The sequence below is a fragment of the Hetaerina americana genome, unplaced genomic scaffold (assembly GCF_022747635.1).
Source record: "Hetaerina americana unplaced genomic scaffold, ioHetAmer1.1.p SCAF_4, whole genome shotgun sequence".
NCBI lineage: Eukaryota > Metazoa > Arthropoda > Insecta > Odonata > Calopterygidae > Hetaerina > Hetaerina americana.
In genome coordinates this window covers 35,249,115-35,272,358 of record NW_027286985.1, presented here as the reverse complement: position 1 = coordinate 35,272,358, position 23,244 = coordinate 35,249,115, and the positions used below count along the sequence as shown (strand labels likewise).

The following is a 23,244-nucleotide window of genomic DNA, read 5'->3' as shown; positions in this document are numbered from 1 at the left end:
AAATATTTCAAATAAAACACATCTAATAATCAACCTATCAATTATGCCTAAATAAGTTAAGAGATATTAAGCTAAGATTTTATAATTGGGCATTTTCTATATAATCATTAACCTTTCATTAATTTTCAACTTTCAAATTTCTACAACACCTTTAGTATTACAATCCACCCATACTTCATATTACTATTTTAAACCACAAAGAAATTACACATGTACACACAAATTCATAAAATAGCAGTTTTAAAATTTTTAAACAAATATGCACCAGTAAATATGGCAGAAACATATTTTAACAGATGTGATGCTTTCACAACTGGGAAATGTGTAAGATCTCATGAAAAAGAATATGATTAATTTTTTTACTACTGTTAAGAAGCTACACCCTATATTAAGGATATTAGTACACATACATGCTATGGTTGCACAATAAATGCAACAGGAATTATTAATGTTGTTAGTTTTAACTACGATTACATGCAGATTACACAGCATTCAGAACCATACATAAAATAATATCCATAAATGCACATTTAACTGTCTATTCCCCATCACATGGCTGATATCAAATTCAAATAATGAACATGAAATATCAGTATTTTATTTAGCTTTCAGCATGATGCATGCATTTAAATTGTGGAAGAGAGAAGAAAATGACCACTGGGCTACATGATACAGTTTAAATTGCAAACTCAATTGCTTGCAAAAGAGTTGTGCACATATAGACAAGCCAATGTACTGTGACTAACCCTTGACTGCAATAACAAAGATCCCTTTTGTTAATCAGAAGGTTCATCCCTGGATTCCGCAGCTCAAGGCCATCAAAAAACAAAGAAGCACATTTATGAAGTCATATACATAAAAAAGACCAGAATTTTTGTAGTTTCAAAGCAAGATGAACTGTTATTTTTACCTTATTTACAAGTAGAACATGTTTCACTTCACAAAACCAGCTTATAAAGTCTATGTTAAAATAAACACTAGTACAGTGGGGAACCATTCAACGCAGCAAGGCTAGATGTTATAATGAAATCCATTTTAAACTGAAAAATGCCATAACTATCATTTTATTTACATATATTACATTGTGACAATTCAGGTATGGAAATTAGTCACAACATATTTTTCCTTTAAAGCCCAACAAAATTCAACATTATGAACCATCTAAATTCAGAAAAATGCTTTCATTAAAGCATATACATACATTTTTGATGCTTTATAAGGTTGGTTAGAAAAAATACAGCATGAATTATGAATGATGTTATTTTTCGCATGTGTGGGTGATTCAATTCCCTATTAAATCCAAGAAATGATGCTCATAGTGTCTAAAAAGGTTTAGCAGAGAGGATCTGCATATCATTATATTTTATTTGAATCAGATTTGATCGGTATTAAATTTTATGCATAAGACTGTTATTTTAGGTGAAATTTTTTCTAAAGTACCATTCATTTGAAACCTGTGTGATACCTGTCACCAAGAGCCAATTCCCTTTGATAATATGTGTGTTGTTCCATAACACCTTAGAAAATCCATGAGATGGTGCCTGTAGAACCGACAGAGGTCAAACAAGAGTTGGATAAAGTTCATGGTATATCTATTCCTGCGGTTGTGACTGTTTACAATTGGGTAAAGAATTTTAACATGGCTGACATCCACAAATGATGTCATGTCACAAATGATAAACAGCATTCGGGATGTCTGGCGGAAGCGACTGGTAAAATGATTGACAAAACCCACGATATACTTTGAGGGAGCGATAAATATTTTTGCAAAATATTTTAGGACACAGGCAAATCACAAGATATTTTAAGTTTTCAATTTGCACGAAAAATTGGGAGGGAAAAATATCCTAGCAGGATGGGTTTACTCTCAGTTGAGAATAAACGTAATCATGGGGTCAATTTGGAGGCTGATTTGGCACTATAACATTGGAATTCTGAAGAGTTTCTGCATCAATATGTGTTTAACTGTGGACGAAACATGGCTACACTACTATACCCCAGGAACAAAGGAGCAATAATACATGTGGATTTCTAAATGCAATCTGGCTCTGAAGAAGGTGAAGATGATGAAATTGACTGACAAGATGATGGCCATGGTTTTTCGGGATTATTGTGGAATCATCTACATTGATTACTTGCAAAAAGGAAATATAATTAATGGATAGTATCATGATTATTGTTAATGCACCAGTTAAATGAAGAAATCAAGAAAAAAAGTCCTCATTTAGCAAAGAAAAAATTATTTCTATCAAGACATGGGTGCACTTTCACTAGATTTGGCCGCTGATGACCTTTTTTTTTCATTTCCAAACTTAAACAAATGGCTGGGTGGAAAATGATTCACATCAAACAAGGAGATTACCACCAACACAGATGCCTATTTTGAGGACCTTCTGAAATCCTACATTTGGATGGCTTAAAAGAGTTAGAGATATGCTGGGAAACATGAATCTAGCTTAAAGGCAATTACGTTGAAAAATAATAATAAATCTATCCAAAATAATTTGTTTTTCTATTTGGAATAAGGAATTGAATGACCCATACATGCTTATTGATAGTAAAATAAAAAGTACTCTGTAAAGATGATACCTTTAGTTTAGGCCTTCTACTGGATAGTTGCATTAGAGTTATTTTACATTATAGCTTTAAAGTTTATGAAACCATGAAATTATGCAATCATTGCACTAATATATAGATTAGATTTTTTGGTAATAAACTTTACACCCGAGGAAGTGGCTAAATGCGCCAAAGAAAGATAGGATATTAATGGAAAAATATCAAAAAGCTGAAAAAGGTTGCAAAGAATGGTATGACATTGTTATTTATAATCAGGGTAATGTTAGGAATATAAAAACACATAACAATGAGTCCCCACTGTATTTTTCCACAACAATGGTCATTAAAGTTTGGTAATTCAAAGTCTTCAGAATTTTTTGTTCTATTTCACACACAAATGAAAAAACCATAACATCACAACCATGCCTGAGATCATATTTCTAATTTAGACCTCTGGGTTAGCCAGCAAACATACTGATCAACAATTAATCTGGAGGGCATCCCCTTTGTTTTGAACTGATCAGGCTGAAATAAACTATTTTCAAAGGTCAAACAACTGAAAAAAAAGTTTCAATCAAGGATAATTTACAAATACTGGAGGTGGCTCCTTTAATGGCCATATATTAGCGATAATGTAATGAAAAACTAATGTATGAAACAAATACTGTGATTTCAATAAGCTCACTACCAATGATTTAATCTATAGAAATGAGTTTCACACACTAAACCAAGTGAAGGAAAATGAGAGGGCAACTCCCAGCAGAATAGCATACCAAAACAAAATCATTGGAATATTAAAGCGCTTATGATGAAGAGTGATGAAAGTAAATTTCCAAAAACAGTAAAGGTATACAAAAACAAATGATGATTGGATTTCATTTCCACTAAAAGGATATCCATATTTCATTTGGAAGAATTAAAATATATGTATCGTCTTAAGCACCTCTTTAAGTAGTCACAAATCAAATCAAATGATAGAATTGATATATTTATATGGGATAATTCATTTTCATTAATTTTACTGCCATTAATTTAATTGGAATGTTTTGTAAACATTAACACTTGATTAAATTAAACAATTTAAAAGATGATAGATGCACTTAAAACAGATAAACAAAATCAATGAATCCTTAATGTTAGTATCTACCAAGTGAAAGGAGTCCATGATCATTCATTAAAGTTCAATAAATTCATATACTTATTGATAATAATAAAGCATCTTTATTTGGGTGATATTGAGACTAGATAATCCCTTCTTCCACCTAGCACCTAAATAATAATCATTTCCTAGTGGAATTAATACTTTGAATAAGATCACTATTTAAAAGTAATCACTATCACTATTTTCTATCATTTTAAATTTATAACTATGACCATTAAATATTTTCACATCCATTTTATTCAAGTACCACACCAAAAGTTTTAATTTATATGTAGCCCATCCAAAATCTGTTCAAATTAAAACTATTTTGTCCAAGATGAAGAACGGCTGGAGTCTGTATTTATACATTACATTTTGGCTGAGCCTTATATTTGAAGATGGCTATAACCCTTTAAGGACCATTGACAAAATCTAAGGCAAACCATCTTGCCCCTTGGACTATCACAGAAGCAATTGACACAAGGACTCTTATAGGTTATACTACTGAAAGGTAAATTCTCAAAAGATATTTAGAAATCATTAAAAGAGGATATGAGATCAACAGTTGGCCTATTATGACCAAAAATAAGCAGAAGTTTGTGTCTAAGCTCCCTCAAAATTTAATGTTTAAGCTTAATGGAGGAAACTAGCCACTTGCCTCTTTTTCTCCTTCTTTTTGGATGCTCTGAAGGAAAGCCTCCAACCGGGCCAACAGGAGGATCAAATGAAAGAGCTGACTTATCATCTGTGTCATACAAAGTCCGAACCTAAAATAAAATATATGACCATTACTCAATGTACATGTGAGCAACAGACATATTGTTCTGGTATCACAACTCAAATTCAGAGAAGGATCTATTGTATCCAGACATCCTACTACCAAATTATCCGTGAGTCAAAATGCACTATTAAGCAGTTTTTTTTAATTAATTGATCACAACAAAAATATATCACTACCAGAACAGGAAGCATGACATTAACAAGGAGTAATAAAAGACAGATTGCAGGGGTGGACAAAGAAACAAAAAGGTTTACAATAAACAAATTAGACATTATGCCTCCTAGTGCAGAGGCAGCATTGCCGGTCATTATTTAATTTAACCTGTGTTAATAAATATTTCAGTTTATTAGCTAAATAAATAATGCATATATAGTCACTCAAAATAGAGATAAGAAGATAAGTAAGATGAGCGAGACAGTAAGAACAATAAAGATAAGGGGAGTAAGATGAATGGGAAAAAAAATACCAAAAGATATTTGTCAAATTTCAAAAGTAAGTAGGTACCTTATTTTAGTGAGATTCATGCATTTATTTTCAAAATTAAGTATAATTATACTGAAGGTACTCAACTGGATTGAGAATCAACTAGGTTTGAGAATCATGATGTTTCGTCCCCATTAACCGCTGATTTTTTCCTAAAAATACCACTTCTCCAATTTTATGCCCTTGTTTTTTTAAATATGTATGCACATAGTGAATTTGGTCTCCGCAATAAATGTTACCTTATTTAAAAAAAATGACAATGTTTAACTAACTTTAATTATTTAATAAAACCTTATTCTGCACGAGTACTCTGGGCCCTTAATGACTCCCACATAGCCCATAGTAATTCTCAGTCTTTTAATTCAACTTCCCAAGAGTCCTAAATATAATGATTTTAATATGTATTTATGCTAAAGTTTAATTGAATGACTGCAATATTGAAGAATTTCTCCAAAAGTACTTAAATTTATCTCACCTGATATGGAAGAACAGATTGAATATTGAGAATGAGATAGCGTGTATGAGGATCCAGGGTGAAGCCATCAAAATCTCGGGACATGTTATCAGGAGCAACTTGACCAAGTAATCTATACAGTGACTCTCTCTCAGCCAAAACTTCCAGGATGGCATACACTGACCTGATGAATGAATAATATAAAGGCACCCTTCTTTAATTTTATATCAACAAAATTAACATGAGCTACAAAGATGATATTCAATACTAATATTGAAAACACCCAGAACAAGCAATAATTTCATTAATTCTATCCAAACAGCAAGCATAACAACTGAGAGACAAATGTTTACAATATACATGAGAAATAAATATGAGGTATTCTTTTACTCATGGTATATTTAGGATTAGAATAATTGACAGTAATGTAATTCAGCATTATTTAGTGAGAGTATGCTTAAAAATAAATCTCTTGAGTTGATTGTAAGGGAGAGGTGGGTAAGAAATGGCTCCTAGCCAATGAAGTTTGAATAATTACAGAGACTTAAACCATTTTAACATTAAACTCTTTAATTTATGCCACTATATTATATGAACATAAAATAAAAAAAATATCTTCATCACATGTCCATCTATTTGGCTGAACTTCTCCATGGGATGAAAAGGACTCAATTATCAAACCTATTACAATTACATTCCATTAGGAAAATTCAAAATGAATGAAAAAGGCATATTTTCATTGTCCATAAATATAGAACATAAAGCATACAACTAATGTAATCCTTTAACTACTACTATTGGTTTTCTAACACCATGATAAAATTATCACTATGCATGCTATGTGAACATTTCTGATGCTTAACGGTTTGTCATTAAATCCTTTGATAAAAAGATGCACAAAAGTTCCTAAGAACTTAAATAAATTGATTCAAATTAACAAGAAAGAAAAACTGACATTTTCAGCCTGAAATAAAGAATTAGTTATAACTAGCTAATAGAAAATGTATTCAATGAACATAAATTAGTTATGCTTATTCTACATTCTTATTTGCTAGATACCATCTTGATGCCTTTCTTGACCACACCCCTAATCCACCTAGATTAAAACTTACTGGACCCTCACTTTTACTTTCTCCTGGTGGACTCCATACACTATTTTTTCCCTCACTTCCTTGCAAACCTCTCAACCTTAAAGATTGTCAAGGAATATGATATATATTGAAGAAAGCATGCGAGTAAAAATACAATAGGTGTAACTGTATAACTTACAATTCGTGTTTGTTGAGAAATTTTATACTTCTACAGAATGATTTATACACAAAGGCTGATATATGTTATATTAATTAAGGGCTCAATATCAGGTGGCCTTTACTGGGTCAACAATTCAAAAATGTACTCACAAAAAATGAATGGCTCTATTTTATTTTATTGAATATATTTGAGCAATATGCACTCAACAACATATTGCTGATGATAGGCCAAGAACATCTGTTACAATGTTAAAATTTTCTGAAGCCTTCTAAATTCCAAGAAACAGCAGGAGATTCCACAACAGTAACTTTTAACGGAGTCACCTGCTAATATGCATTTCAATGCAGCAATTTCAGAGCGTGGAAATCATTCGCCTTTACCAGGATTTGAACTCGGATCCCTTGACGTCCGGCCGAGTCCCTTAGCCAGTTAAGCTATCTTAAGGCATTCTCTTAAACTCTGACATCTCAGACATCCTGGGATCCGAATCCCAGTCAATACAAATGATTTTTAAACTCTGAAATTGTTGCAGCATTCTAAATATTCTTATTTATTCAATCATCCATTTATTTTATTTATGGGCATACTTGTAATCACTTTTATTAACACCTTCAAAAGCAACTTCAGCTCACTTTCTTGCTTTTGACACATTAATGGCAATGATTTTAAAAATACAACATTTGAGAATGGGTATACTATGATCTATTATTTCCAAATGTCTCTAACTTTATTTCATTCATACCACTTCAAATTTCAAGCATCTGAAACCAAAAGCATTTCCAAGAAATGAGGCAACTGGGGGAAATTGCTTCTTCTGAGAATTTGGATCAATACACAGGAATGTATTCTCCTCAAACTGTCTGAATTGATTGTCCTTGTATTGCAATAGCTTCATGGGAAGAGGAATCCAATTTGCTTGCCTATCTGAGATCATAAAGAGATCATGAGGGGAGTGAAAAGGCAGGGAGGTGGGATTGATCCTTCCTCTCCCCATTCACCTAATACTGACCATTAGCATTCACCTCCCTTAAATAACTCTTGCTATTATTTACTATTGGAGTACATAATTGTCATCTGGCCTGACTAGGGACAATACTAACCACAGTGAGATCTTCTAATACCTGAGTCACGTGGTGCAAAACCTAGAGCGCTCTATAGACACCAGCATGCACTATCGCCATGCCTAAAACCCCAGAGGAGATTCCCTCCGCAATTTAATCTTTCCCAGCCATTTCAATCACTTCCTTTTTTATTTTTATTTGGTACAATAAATTGTCTTGCCAGACCAATGGTTTCATTCACAACTACTTCCCCAATGCCTAATAAGGATCTATACCCTGTTAATGCCTTTTTCTCCATCCCTAAACCACTACAGGAACAAAGGGCTATGACAGAATAAGGCAGTCATCAAAATATGATGAAGCAGATATGTCTATATCTTCAATTTCAGAAGCTGCTTATATATTTCCAATGAAACACCAACACTTACCTGGTAGGTGTCTTATTAGTTGGGGTGGTGACAACTCCACCTTCCTGTTCATTCTCCTTGTTTCCATCTCCATTGGTGACGTGCTCATCTCCAGACTCAATCATAAGAGGTGTGCGTGGAGTAGGGGTGGCTGGCAGTGGAATGGAGGCTGGACCCAACTGCCCCCAGGACCTCACGGCCCAGCACGCATTCATCGAACTCAAGAAACCACGTGCGCAGCCAGAACCCGTGGGCCAAAATGGCTGATGACAGAAGAGAGAAAGGCTTGAATATCATTATCAAAGAAAAGCCATTTTACCTTGGGAACAGAAGTTTACAAAATTAAATATCACTAGGGTGTTAAGTATTTCCAAAAGTTTGGAATTAATAACTCAATGTGCATGGATTGCACAATGAATATAACTGGAGATATCAATTTATACTACAGACACCAAAATTAGGTAGATTTTCTAATTTTTAAGCACAAAGTGCACTTTTAATTGGTGTGAATAAACAATATGACAATTAGTCTCTTATTAAATGGAATAAAAAATTTTAATTAATAATAAATTGCTGCATAAAAGAATAAAATCTATATCAGTCCACCACTGTTCTTTTTTGAACAGTTGAATGGATTTGTAGAAGTAAAAACTGTTTTTAATTATTTAACCCACGTGTAGGAATTGTGAAAACTTTTCCCTGCATGTGAAATATTATATTACTTTGATTGCTTAGTTTATCCATATTTATTTAATATAAAGACTTCGTGGCATTTGAGACATGATAATAAAAAGAAATCCTAAATGGATTCTCACTAAAATTTATTTCTTGTGACTCATCTGTGGATCTCTCACAGCACACCAGAATACAATGCCATGCTGGTTTCAAATCATGGCTTTTAATAAACACACAGTTTTTTTAAATATTCAATTGTTTCTGGCTCAACCTTGTGGAAATTCATGTTAATGAAATTAGTGGAAAGTTACTTTGTATTCTTAATTTCATTAACACAGTTTTTTATTGAGGCAAAAAACTAAGTCTTATGTGAGAAGGTAGAGGTATATCATAAAAATTAATTTTTTTCATGCCAGGGACTTGAAAATGTAGTGTTTTCTCAGAAGAAGAGGTTGATAATAGAAATTATAATTAATCCTCAAGAGGGAATAGAAAATACAGGTTGAAGGGGGGAAATTTATTTCTACACATGATATTGAAACGCTTTGATATTTACAACGAACCCTGGCAAATTAAAGTGAATAATCAAATTAGAATCTCCAAAGGAACAAGTTGAATAGCTCACTTCAGTCAGGGAGTCTCCAACAAGAAGCATGAGAAGACGATGACCTCGCCTCTCAATGACACGACTAGCATTCTCAGCAGCATAAAGTGAAGTGAAGTCAAACATTGCCACATCGGGTTGATTATGATGGTTAACAGCGGGCTCAAGGTGGGGAAGTTTTCCTTCAGTGGCAAAATCAGCTGCCTCCCGTGCATAATTCAACAGGGCTTCCCTGTCCACATTTTCCGGGGACAGTAATTTTGCAGTATTGGCATGATCCTAAATTATTAGGGAAGAAAACAGGGGTACATTCATGAAATACACAGTAATACCAAAAATAATTTAATGAATACATATTTTTACTTAGATTCCCAAAACTGTCATGTTTAACTATGTCACTTTCAGCAATTTTAAAAGCAGAAATATCAACTCAAAGGAATGATGGAATACTAGACTAGCTTAATGCACACAGGGGTGAATGCATATTTCAACAGACTGGCAAAATGTCCTAACATCATTTTTGCATGCAATTTCTCCCATTTTATACAATTTGATCCTTATTTCACCAACATCTTTTAGCAAATACCCTTTTATAGTTTTTTGTCTAATGGAATAATTTCATGAGGACATTATGCATGTGTTCAAATTTTGGTAATCTCAGCAAAATCTGAAAATATCCAACATTTTGACAATTGTTTTACATATGGTTGCATCCATGTTCTTTCAATTTCAACCCAAATCAGTAGAAAATTCAGAAGGATAGGCTTACATTGAAGCATACTCTACTTAATGCTGAATGCTAAGCTAGAAGACTTCCATAATCATAGTATTATTATTTTTGAATAATAGAAAAGAAGGTGCATAACCCAAAGTTATAAATGAATATCTGAAAGAAAATTAGACATTAATACCAATTTCCAATAACAATCATGGCTATACTTTAAATACCTTGAGCATTTCAAAGCCTTAAGACAATTATAAGCCATTTCATAATTTTTTCCATACCATCAAACGGATGGATGAGTATTTATCAACTAGGTCATTAAAATCATTGGAAATAGAGACCGAGTAACGTTATTTTTACTTTTCAGCATTCAAAACTTAAAAATTATTGTACTTGTATTTATAACACAGCCATGGCAAATTATGTTCCAAAATGTTATCTTAAGCCCTCACAAAATCAATAGCATGGTATTGCAAAAGTTACTGATAATATTTACATATGTTTATAATGAATAATATCATCTCTTGTGAATGATGACCATCAAGTATTCTTATGGTTGGCTCTCCCATAAGAGAATGCTAGAGTGTGCAAACACTATTTAAAATCATCATTGAGATAGCATCAATATCTTTCCCGCTAGTAGATATCATTGAACTCTTTTTCTTCAAGTTCTATTGTGCATTATTATCTTTCTCCCCAAATTATATCCATCCAAGAAGGATTTCATATACAATATAGATGAAGAAAGCTGGCCAATAGTAAAGTAATGTTGTATTTCAAGCGCTGAGAATTGTAAATCACAAATGAATATCCCTAAGACACAGCCAAGTACAGTAAAAATATGTTAATAATAGTATTAATCATTAAAAAATTTAAGAAATTTTATTTTTAACTTGAAATTACAACACTTTTATTATTTAGTTAATTGAAATGTAAAACTGCTTTTGAGAAAATGAAAATTAAACTAATGGATTCAAATTATTGAAAATGATAAATAAATCTATTGGATCCAAGCAAAACAAAATAAAATGAGAATAAGGATTCAAAATTTAAAATTGAATAAGAAGGATTCAAGTTTTAAACATGGGATTTGATGAAAGAAAGGATTTGGATTTGATCAAATTTTAAATTCATATGATTCCTGGTTTCAATTGATTGTGTTTTCATAGGAACACCCACACAATTTATATAAAAGAATTTTATATCAATTGGGTTCAGCACAAATCATGTGTCACCGTACTTAAATTATTAGTCAGAGCACACACCATATTCTCAAAATTATAGTTTTACCATGTCTTATATCCATACCCCCCCTGCAGGACATCAATTTAACAAGATTTTGATTTGTAACTGCTATACCATGAATTAAATTTGGAGCAATATAATATTGACAGAAATTGATGAGTGTTACATATGGAATAATTTATGTTCCAACTGAAAACAAACCTGCAAAATCACTCCCTTTGCGAGTAGACTGTGCTTCTTAGCTGTCATTACAAAGTAATGAGTCTCATCCTTGTAATATACAATGTTTTCAAGGTCAATCCCTGTGGATGCTCTCATCTCTTGAAAAAACTTTTGTCTAAAAATAAAAGCAACTCCAGAGATCTCTTGCACTCTAGCCTCAGCCTCGGTGTGCTTGTTGATGAAATTCACAGTGATTGCTATTGCCAGCTTACCCCTGAATTCCTTCCGTTTAAAACCTGAAATGGAATGGAATAGAGAATGCCATAAACAGTTCAATTTTCATATTAAAATAAAATGGAAAAGAAATAAATAAAAGGCTGAAAGTGTCCACAAAAAAGCTACTTATTCCAAAAATATCAATAAATTGCAAGAACAAGAAACTGTAGATGACACCATCATCTAGGATCTTCCATTTGACTTAATATGCTCTTGGATCATAACTGATCAAGTCAGTGAAAAATGCAATCTTAAAAAAATAGCTTTGTTTTTTGTCAGCCCACCGTTGAATACATGATTAATACTACTAACCTTCAAGAGTGTTCCTTTTCCCATCAGCACCAACAAGCACATCAAATTCATACTGAGCGACAGGGTGATCAGCTGGCAACACATCTGCTCTCCATCCAATTCCTTCAATATAAACACCAAATCTCTTGTAAAATTAATAAACAAAGCAGCTACCAATTGATGGTAGAATGGAAATTATCAGAAATAATAGAATTATCTTTTTGCTAAAAATAAAAAGATTAAAGTATAATATTATGAAACTCTTTTCCATAACTCAAGTCTTTGGGTATTAAAAAATATGAAAACAAGAATATATTATCAACAGAAATAATTCATGCCACATGCTATGTTCCTCCATGATCAACTACAATCAAATAAACTATATAGAGGGGAATGATAAAGAAAGCGGCAATGTAAAACCGGACACAACTACACTAGAGATTTTAATGGGGAAAAAAGTGCTAATTTAAGATTTCAATTTTAATATGTCATGTAAATTCCATAAAGTTATGTCACAGACAACAAATTAATTTAAGATATTTTACATTTGAGGAGCCAAGGCTAAGGTGATGTGATTGAGGGAAAAAAACCCATCCATTAAGGGTAGAAGTGTTGGTGGGGCATGCTAGTGCTTCCCTAAATAAATACTCTGTTCCATTGTAGGAGCATACCATGGTATCATTTAAATGCTTCTGCTGAAGTAAATGTGTGCTGCTGGGATTATTGTAAATTCACATCAACAACTGCTTCTTATGCTCCATCAAGCTGGCTATGTAAACCAAAGACTAGCGTAAAAGTATTGATGCAAACACTCTCTATTAGGCTTTCTGAACAAGCCTAATAGAGAGTGCTCATAGATACACACTAGACAGCCACTAAATTATATAAATTTAATTCTGGAGTTCATCATACATTTTATCCAAAAAGAGAACCTAGACCATCCATCTCTCTGCTTACCATCCTTAGTAAAAAAACCTTTTTGAAAATAAAAAACATTCAATTTCATACATTACTTTCTATTATTATCGCTGGCACTTCAGATTAAAATGTTTTCAAACTTTATTTCACATTATTCAAAGCCAAATCCTCTCTACTTGCCTCTTTCTCACCCACCTAAAAATATTCCCTCATGCTATTCTTTAATTACCAATCTCATTCTATATCCCCAAATACATTTTCCTAATTTCACCCATATATTCACCTTCTACCACTGTCATTAACACTTCCCTTTTCAGCTTCCCTCTTATTATATTTTCCTAAGCCAGTTTTCCCTCAAAAATTTTTCAAAAACCTGTAATTTATTTGCACTCTGTTAAACCTACATTTTACTTTCACTTTGCCCCCAAATAGTCCTGCAGGTCTAATTATCATGTGGCTGATAAAAATTACAACTGAAATTTTCATCCCAATATAATAGCTATACACAAAGAAAAATAAAAAAAGGTACTCATTAAGAGTCTCAGTTTTAATATTCCCATTTTGTGGCACACTTTTCTTCTGAAAATAGCATAAACTGATCATGTTATCTGATATAATCATAAGAAATACTTACTGTCAGATTGGTCTTCAGGTGGAGGCCTGAGTCCTTCAAAACTAACACCTTCATGTACTTCAACTCCCAAAAGGAGAGCAGATTTTAACAATATACATTGAAGTTGACGAATACCTGTTGAAAGGATGAATACATTTTTCACCATAAAAAATATTTTTGCATTATTTTTTCATACGGCTAGAATTTAAAGATGGCAAAATAAACATAAATTATGAAATTTTGAATTGATGGCAATGTGATAGCCATGGAAATAAAATCAATATCTATCTATCTTATATGACAAATGTTTTTCTTGCAATCTATACATTTGAAGTTTAGGTGCCCCACATCTATAGGGAGGTCATTTGATGAACTATATAAAAAGACTGTAAACCTGATGATGTATTAGATGATATTTATATGCAATAAGAAAAGTTCCTGGACTACAGGAAAAGGAATACGTTTAACATTTTACAACTGAATAGCATCTTAGAATGTGGAATAAAATGTGCATCTAATAATATACTTTGTGTTAGAAAATATATGCTTCAGTACTTACTAATGTGGTCGATGGAGCCAGCACAGAATTTCCCAAAGAATTTCTTTGCTCCCAGCGCTCGGAGATCATGGATAACAAAGGGCCATAAATGAAGCACATTGTTTCGGGAGATCCGATCACGCTTCTCTACAACCACTACTTTGGCACCTAGTAACTGAGCTTCAATGGCAGTGCGTAATCCACAGGGTCCAGCACCAATAATAAACACCCTTGTGTTTGGGCATGCCCTTCCACGCGAATAGCACTTGTGAGATGCTCGCTTATCAAACTTCGCCCAAATAGCTTCTGCTTTCCATGATCTTAATCTTCCCTATTTGGAGAGAAACAAGCACTGAATGAGTGTGGGTGGCTCACTTATGCATTTACATTTCATTACATTTGAACTTGACACAGTTAACCTCATAACAGATTACAATACATCTAAAAAAATCAAGAAAAACCATGTAAAGAATGCTTCATGTATTTCCCAGAATATAGGAGAAAATGTCTCCTTTAAATGTTCATCATTACATTCATGTAGAGAATGCAGAGTTGTGCGACATTCATTGAGTTCTTCACACTCAGAAAATACTATCACACATTATCTTCAAACTGAATGACATTAAAATTGCTGGCTCAACCAGACAAAATTTCTCAGCATGCAGGTATTTGGAGTTAAATATTAATTACACTAATTCCAGAGATCGCCTTTTGATATTACCTGTTAAGATATCTATCAACAATTCCAAATTGAAAGAAAGCTAGAGTTTTATATACTATATACCTATAGCTTAAGTAGGGTTAAGTATTCTGTAGTTGCCTCGGGGCACTAATTAGTGCAATACACCATTTTAAACTGCATACGTGGGCAATATGAAATCTTACTCATATAAATATTATAGTTTCAGGTATCTTTTCACAGAATGAAAGAATGAACAGGATGAGGAAAGGAATTTTGTCTTGCGAGGTATTTTACAAACAAGTGGTGAACAAGTTCAGACGATGACGCTAAGCAAGATCTGCAAAAATACTAAAATACAGAGTCAACAGGGACAGAAATAGATGAAGTTCCTATTATAAGCCTCTAGCATTGCTCAACCAGCTCCAAAGAAATTTTCAATTTCACTCTCACATAAAACCGCAAGAGAATCTGCAGCTTACGACAAGATTCAGGTGATAAAATATCTGTCAGTTTCAAACTAAATGTTAACATGAAGAATACTTGTATTCAAATGTATTTGCGTCATAAAGAACCAGAGGAAAATAATTATTTTGAACATTTAACAAGTCATTAAACAATATATATGTGGTTACAATTTTTACTGTAATTATTTAATACATACTTCCAAACAATATTAAAATTTTAGATTGAATGAGTGAAAACTTTGGCAATACTAAGCAACAATAATAAAGCATCAGAAGAGCAGCTTGAAAAACATACTTTTTTGATGCTCTTCATCAGATTTTCAAATAATGCAAAAATTATACTTGCAAAAAACTATGCAGAAAAGAACAAACTAAAGAGTGATATGATTCATTTTTAAGTTAGCAATCACATTTTCTTAATATGAAGCATCGAACTCTGTAAGTTCTGCACAGAGAATGAGTTTGATGAGACAATAAGAGTGAATGTGGATTCATTACAATATAGGTATCAGTGAGAAATGGATGGGTCCACTTCCTCACTTACTCCATGAGAAAATCTCCTTTGGTACATTAAGTCAAAATTTTACGTGGACATGTACCCATTAATCATTAACATACATGTACTTAAAAGATAAAATGGGGTCACTTCAACTTGAATCACATGATCCTCCTGAAAAGCACATTTTAGTGAATGCCTTTAAGAAGAATGGCGATCAATGACTATAAAGAATCACTAATTGAAATTTATAACTGGGAAAGAATATTTTATCTGATCAAAGTCAAGATTGAAATCACTTACTCTTATTTTTGGATAAAACTGTGGAAAATTGGTGGGCTTGATTCGTAGGAGATCACAAAGATGGCGGTGCAGAGAGAGAATTGTGCGCAAAGTATTTGCGGCACAAAATCGGTCGAAGACATCAGAGGCAAGTGCTAGCACCTCCTTGGAAAGCCCTCCGCCTCCAGCATCTGCCACCATCCCACCACTGCAGCCCACTGCCGTTACCCGTTGATCGGCCATGTTCCCCTCTCCAGAACCAGCTAAGAGAGAAGAACTGACCTCCCTAGCCCTTCAGGGAAGCACCTCTATAGCCCCTGAAACAGAAAAAGAAAACTTATACTGTTGGCACCTTCAGACACCAAAAAACAATGTAACTTTCCCAATACAAGCAATAATTTGAAAAGCTGTGACCTTTTTGCAGTTGGTCAATTTCACAACGAATTTTCTGGATACCATATTGAACGAAATATGTAGTATTAAGCATCATCAGACCTCATCAATCTTAATAAAATAATCATTAGCATGACCTTATGAATCTAACTTTGGCTTTTAGATGATCACCAAGAGTACCCAAGTGAAGCAACATTAGCAATATTCTCTTATGAACATAAATGACTTCGACTTTGTTTAACAAAAGATGTATCAGGAATTTGATTTTTAATTTAGCAGCGCATAATACCGTTCTAAAAACACCTACCAGACATTCAAGAATACAATTTTGTGTATAGATTGAAAGAATTTTAACGAAGGAAATCATCGAATTAGGTTATGTTTGGAGTGCTCCAGGAAGAGAGAAATGAAATTTTAAGAAAGTCTAAAGTTAGATCACAAATATGAACGATTTGAATATTCAATTGTTCCTGGCTCAACCTGATGATGACGCTTGAGCGGATGATCTGATGATGACGCTTGAGCGTTGAAACCGGTTGTACAGTAATAAAGGACAGTGGAAAGTTACTTTGTATTCTTAATTTCATTATGAACGATTTGATTGCCTCTGATTTGATAAGAGGGGGGAAGCCAGGATAGAACCAGGAAATGTAGCATTTGTATTTATTTTTCTCGACAATATCATTAATCGTGGATTTTTTTATATACCAGCAGGGTATATTTTTATTTCTTGCACAACAGATATCCCGTGTAAACATTATGATTTAGCAAGTAATTGACCGGGGAAATTTTTTTTTCTCCGCAGACCGAATCCATTATTTATGACCCGATTCGGACAAGATAATACGAATATTTAATTCAACCAACCCAACGCGCTCATAGGATTACTTTGAGAGCTTTCACAATCCCACAATGCAGGACGAACCCCATCGGATGCGACAAGACCGCCGCATGGGGAGCAACGATTGAAAAAAAAATACCCCGACGATTTCCGAAAATCGAAACCCTAGGGTGAGCACACGAATGCACCCACCAACCGGCCGCAACGATCATTTTTCCCACCCTAGTTAAAAGCGGGGGAGTCTGCATCGGCCGCCGCTTCCCTCTTCCCCATCCTGCGTCCGCCCGTCGCGGCAGAGAGGAAAATAATGGGAAGGGCGGGAGGGAGAAAACGAACGACAGCAATGGAGAGTCTATTTGTGTGTGTGTGTGAAAGGGGGAAAGAGAAAGAAGGGGGGCAGGCCGGGTGATTCACGGGACTGGTCGTCGCCGGGCTGCTAGATACTTCCCTCCCCTATTTATCCCCCACAGCTCCCCAGAGGGATGCGGGATATGCGGCGGGAGAGGAGGGAGGGGGACGGCAAGGGAGAGTGGGAAATAAACCACGGACGTCGCCGGGCGATGAATGAGGCAGTCCCCACGGGGATTTCCGATCCCTTGTCTAGGCAACTGATATTAGTGTAAATTCACGGGTGAAAACGCTCTTGCGGGACACGTTTCAACTCCCACTTTTGAGTGATACGAGCACGCCTCGGTGGTGTGTTCTTTCGAGGGACCCTAACTTCACGCAACCATCGTTCCTATCTATAGGGACCGGGTTACAGGGGACCCTCCTACGCAAACAATATACAGTATATGACACGGTATAGCCTTTGTAATTGAACACTTCATCTTTTCCTGATACCGAGAGGAAAACAGCTGGGAAGGCAACACATCACATGTGAGTACATACCAAGCTAGCCGCGGGACAATAACGGTATTTTGGTAGGTGAAATATCTCCAAGATATATATACATATATATATCTATATATATATATACACATTCAAACACGAAATCCCGCCAAACGGCGAATAAATACTCATATATACAGAAACATATATAAGGAAAAGGGATAGGAACACGTATAAAGGACGAACACAATAGAGGTGGGGAAGGCGGAATCGAACGGATCACAAGAGTAAAAATATTTCCTCAACCGGGACTCGAACACCGGATCTTTCCACTTGCCGGGCGGATGCTCTTAACCACTTGAGCTATCGAGGATATGTAATTTACCCTGAGATCCGTGGGTCTTATATGTCGCCAAGCGCCCCGATTCTTTAGCCAAGAGATGGCGTCAGGGGGCTGTTTCACCCACCAAAGGAGAAATAGACAATACACAAGAGGAAAGGACAGTGGTTAGAATTCATCCAACATCATACAGGAAAAGAACAGTGCGTTTCGTGGCACGCATAGCCAGAAGAAAGACCCACGGATCTCAGGGTAAATTACATATCCTCGATAGCTCAAGTGGTTAAGAGCATCCGCCCGGCAAGTGGAAAGATCCGGTGTTCGAGTCCCGGTTGAGGAAATATTTTTACTCTTGTGATCCGTTCGATTCCGCCTTCCCCACCTCTATTGTGTTCGTCCTTTATACGTGTTCCTATCCCTTTTCCTTATATATGTTTCTGTATATATGAGTATTTATTCGCCGTTTGGCGGGATTTCGTGTTTGAATGTGTATTTGGCCAATGTGGCTCATCTCTTTCTTCTGGCTATGCGTGCCACGAAACGCACTGTTCTTTTCCTGTATGATGTTGTATGAATTCTAACCACTGTCCTTTCCTCTTGTGTATTGTCTATTTCTCCTTTGGTGGGTGAAACAGCCCCCTGACGCCATCTCTTGGCTAAAGAATCGGGGCGCTTGGCGACATATAAGACCCACGGATCTCAGGGTAAATTACATATCCTCGATAGCTCAAGTGGTTAAGAGCATCCGCCCGGCAAGTGGAAAGATCCGGTGTTCGAGTCCCGGTTGAGGAAATATTTTTACTCTTGTGATCCGTTCGATTCCGCCTTCCCCACCTCTATTGTGTTCGTCCTTTATACGTGTTCCTATCCCTTTTCCTTATATATGTTTCTGTATATATGAGTATATATATATATATATATATATATATATATATATATATATATATATATATATATATATATATATATATCCCCAATGTCAAGATTATCGTAATACTTGGAAATAAAATATTAATGACTGATCACTCACACTCGTGGAATGAATTACCGATGTCCTCCATTTACTTACTTATCACAATAAAAGGCCAGCCCACGTACATGGGAACGCTTAACACAATGAAAATCAATTATGCTAGATAATGCCTTTGGTTATGGTTATGCGATCTAATATAATATCAATACCCAATGATTCATCCTTGTGAAATACACACCAGTTTACCTCCAATTATATATCACATGGATGGTCACGTCTAGGGAAGATTGACCCATGAGGGTTCCCTCCGGGCGTTGGTCCTTGCCGCACCCGTCGGCTGTTGTGCCGGATGTACTTGATTATTAGATACCCTATCGCAGGGGTGGCCAAATGGGAATCCAGAGCGAGATCTGATGCAGAGATTGTGAAGCTTCAATTAACGCGAAACCGTCAGCGCATCTAGCATCCCCGATTAATTTCGGATAATTTCATTACGAGTAGCCACATTCAAAGCATTCAGGCTGCTGACCGAAGGGCAGCGGCTCAAATCGGGGATATGCGATAAGAGTTAACACACACGAGACGTGCCTACTGCTACGGGTCTATTATCAACGGGTTATTTTAGTGCCTATCTCTCAAGAGAAGGTGCCGTTACGGACTTCATACACATCGGGATCCGAGTACGCGAGAGAACTCGTGAGGTTATTTCATCCAGTCACCCAGGGAGAGACGGTGTGGTGGTCCAGTGGGTAAAACGCTTGGATGCTGAATGGAGGTTCGGCTTCGAATCCGTGTGAAGCACGTGGACAAGTTGATCTAAGCCTAGCGTGTATGATTTCATGGGGACCAGATCTTCCTGGGGATCTTGAGCAGCAAGGGCAAGGAAGCGAATATGTGGATTTGATCATTGATTAGTTTAGAACAAGGTGAAGGTTATCTTAGTTCATTTAACCAACGTTTCATTAGCAAATCATGGCGATGAGATGAAGAGGATTCGAACTTCAATAATATATGGACTAAAGTGATTTACATCATTTTATATCCAGCTACAATGTACAAAATTATTCACTCGAGATTCGCTAGAGGGGAATTATGAACTGAAAAGGGTAAAAATAAGTATTTGGTTTCAACCACATTACAGTCCTCTGCTAATTTCTATCGTCAATACAATATACTCACAGTCGATACCGATCTACGACAAACGTTACATGCTATAACATTTTATAGATAAGAATGCCGATATCAAGTTTTCCAACCCCGGATGAAGTTAAACTTGAATGAAAAGTTCAGCGCGAATATATGCAGATTTAAGCATTTATCTTAGGGCAAAAAGGTAAAACGCGTACAGATGGTGCGAGATATATCTACAAGTGGAGGGTCATTTCATAATGGTTCATTAGATTTATGAACTATCCAACAAGCATTTATTCTTGTTTGCATCAAAGCAGAAAATCAAGCTGCCAAAACCTGAGTTTTGAAATTTCACATCTTTTCAAGAAATCATGCGCTGCAAACGGGTTGATCAAGGCTCGACTTACGGCGACGGTCTATCCTGCCCATGTAGAACGGATAGGAGGAGCGAAGACCGAAGTCGGCAAGAATTGAAATGCGAAAGTTTTGTTACAATATTTTTTTTCGGTTTCTGGGTTTGTATACATAACTTCAAATAATTTATTAGAACTGAATCAAAGAAACATCATCGCATGGGAGGAGTTCGGGGAAGTCGTGCCCCACCCCCTTCCTGAGCCCGCCACTGGTTGCAACAGGTTGCACTGACACCAGAACGTGGTGGGATTAGGTCGGCCGTATCGAAGTTATTTTAAACTTGGGATCCTGGCTTTCATACCAAAAGAATATTTGGCTTTAATGTGGAAAAAACAATCTCAAACACGAAAAATGTTACTATTGGTCGTAGTCCCAAAAAGAGGAGCGACCTAGCGATTGATTAAGCAGTACAAACAAGATGAAAGATTCATGAGGCAGGTTACTATACAATTACTATAAAAATTTGAGTTACAAACCGAATTACAATGGAGAAGAAGCACAGCTGCATTGGATGACTGAAATGGGTTTGCCTGCACATACTTAGGCTGTGAATTAGGATGGCACTAATGGCAAGTTTACATTTTGAATTTGCTTGCACAATAACAAAATACGGTAAAGCGCATTCAAAGCTCATGATACTGGAAGCGAAACGCAACCAGAGCATTTTAGTCCAACAACAAAGAAACCCACTTACGTCAAGATCTCCACCATGGAGAGCAATTTTATCTTACAGCTCTTTCGAAAAAAAGTGCAGTCTGCCGACTTTCCCCGGTAAACGGCCGGGAAATATCCCCCGCCTTTGGGTCGGTGGTAGACGCGAACCGGGGCGATGGTAAAAGCATCCACCGCGATAGCGGGGGGAGCCAGGCCACCCCAGGAAGACGAATCACTTCCCGTCCACACGAGGCGAACGAACGAATGCACCAGCTAACAAGCGGGAAGCACGAAGGGGGGAGAGATCCCACTCCGGTTCGATCGAAAGCACTCGCGGCACCGTGACACGACTTTTATGACCCGCCCTGGAGATGGAAGAACTGTACGACGACGCATCTCCGTGGCTGAAGAAAAGAATGAATGCACTCAGGAGCCCCTATTGGTATCCGTTTCACTAGCACGCACACTCGCTCACACGCCCTCTCTCGCCGAACGCGAAGGATGAACTATTTCCCTCAGCGCGTCATCGGCCTTCCTTGAACGAGATAAGAGCGTACGCAATGAGACTACCGCCTCGACCGCCAACTGGAGGGGGAGTGGAGTATTTAGACGATGGTAATGCGGTGATTGCTTAGGTTTTGCCATCCAAAGGACGAAAGCACTACGGGGATAGTAACCACATCACTGTTTGACGAAATTTTCGCACAGCAAACGAATCAGTGAGGACGCGGCCTACTCCCCCCCTCTCTCTCTCTCTACATGTGACCGACATCACTCTCATTAACTCGACCCTTCGTGACGTCGCCTCAGGGAAGTGCACGCTTAAGCCGTAATTAAAGTCGGATTTACTGTTTTTGTCTCGCCGTATTTTGCACCCCCATTCACGTAAATCTCTTGTGATTTTACTGAGGGTATGATAAAATACTTGTTTTTTGCATGGGGAAAATTGGTGAGATGACGACGTCCCGACCCAGCTATCCATTCCTTAAACATTTAGCAAAAGGGAGAACGTCTCCAATTCCTTCAATTTACCAAGGACGAAATTTACGACATTCATGGAATAAAATTTTAAAAAGGGACGAAATTAAAAGTCACCGTTGAGTAATATTTTGAAATCACGGAAAGAGACAGCCGAAAACATTTTTAGAAGTGAACTGTGGGTTTTCCTTGTGCCTACAAAACAAAAGGAAATGGAATATGAGAACAGAACGGGTCCTGAACAAACGAAGGCTCCAGAGGACTTTAAAATATTGGGGGCATTAGAGCTGCAGACATGCGGAGAATGACGAAATCTGCGTTCAATAAAATATCACAGGATTCCTAAGACCAGCGCTGTCACTAGAGCTTAGATATGAAGAGGCCAAAAATTTTAATATAACCCACTCAATTGTGAATCCTTAAACTTCACACAGCAGAACTGATTTAACGGGGAAGAAAAAATGTTAACCGGATGGCTACGTTTACCTAACATTTCCCACTGGCACGGATTCATCGTCAGGAGAACAGAAAGAAGTACCTATTCATCATTTATGCACCGCAATATTCAAATGAAAACGAAATAAA

General features: G+C 36.0%; 1 protein-coding gene across 5 annotated transcripts in view; it reads right to left on the bottom strand.

Moving 5' to 3' along the window:
* The window catches only part of Mical (Molecule interacting with CasL), a 288,154-nt gene that overhangs the window by 51,378 nt on the left and 213,532 nt on the right, over nucleotides 1–23,244 (bottom strand). For all 5 annotated transcript variants that reach the window (XM_071589659.1, XM_071589662.1, XM_071589663.1 and 2 more), the window contains 9 exons: nucleotides 16,126–16,421; nucleotides 14,202–14,511; nucleotides 13,664–13,777; nucleotides 12,133–12,234; nucleotides 11,584–11,840; nucleotides 9,435–9,692; nucleotides 8,156–8,397; nucleotides 5,437–5,599; nucleotides 4,356–4,464 (listed from right to left, as the gene is read on the bottom strand). In XM_071589659.1, coding sequence (XP_071445760.1) covers nucleotides 4,356–4,464; nucleotides 5,437–5,599; nucleotides 8,156–8,397; nucleotides 9,435–9,692; nucleotides 11,584–11,840; nucleotides 12,133–12,234; nucleotides 13,664–13,777; nucleotides 14,202–14,511; nucleotides 16,126–16,347 — 1,777 coding nt within the window. In that variant the 5' untranslated portion in view covers nucleotides 16,348–16,421. The remainder of the gene's footprint in view (nucleotides 1–4,355; nucleotides 4,465–5,436; nucleotides 5,600–8,155; nucleotides 8,398–9,434; nucleotides 9,693–11,583; nucleotides 11,841–12,132; nucleotides 12,235–13,663; nucleotides 13,778–14,201; nucleotides 14,512–16,125; nucleotides 16,422–23,244) is intronic.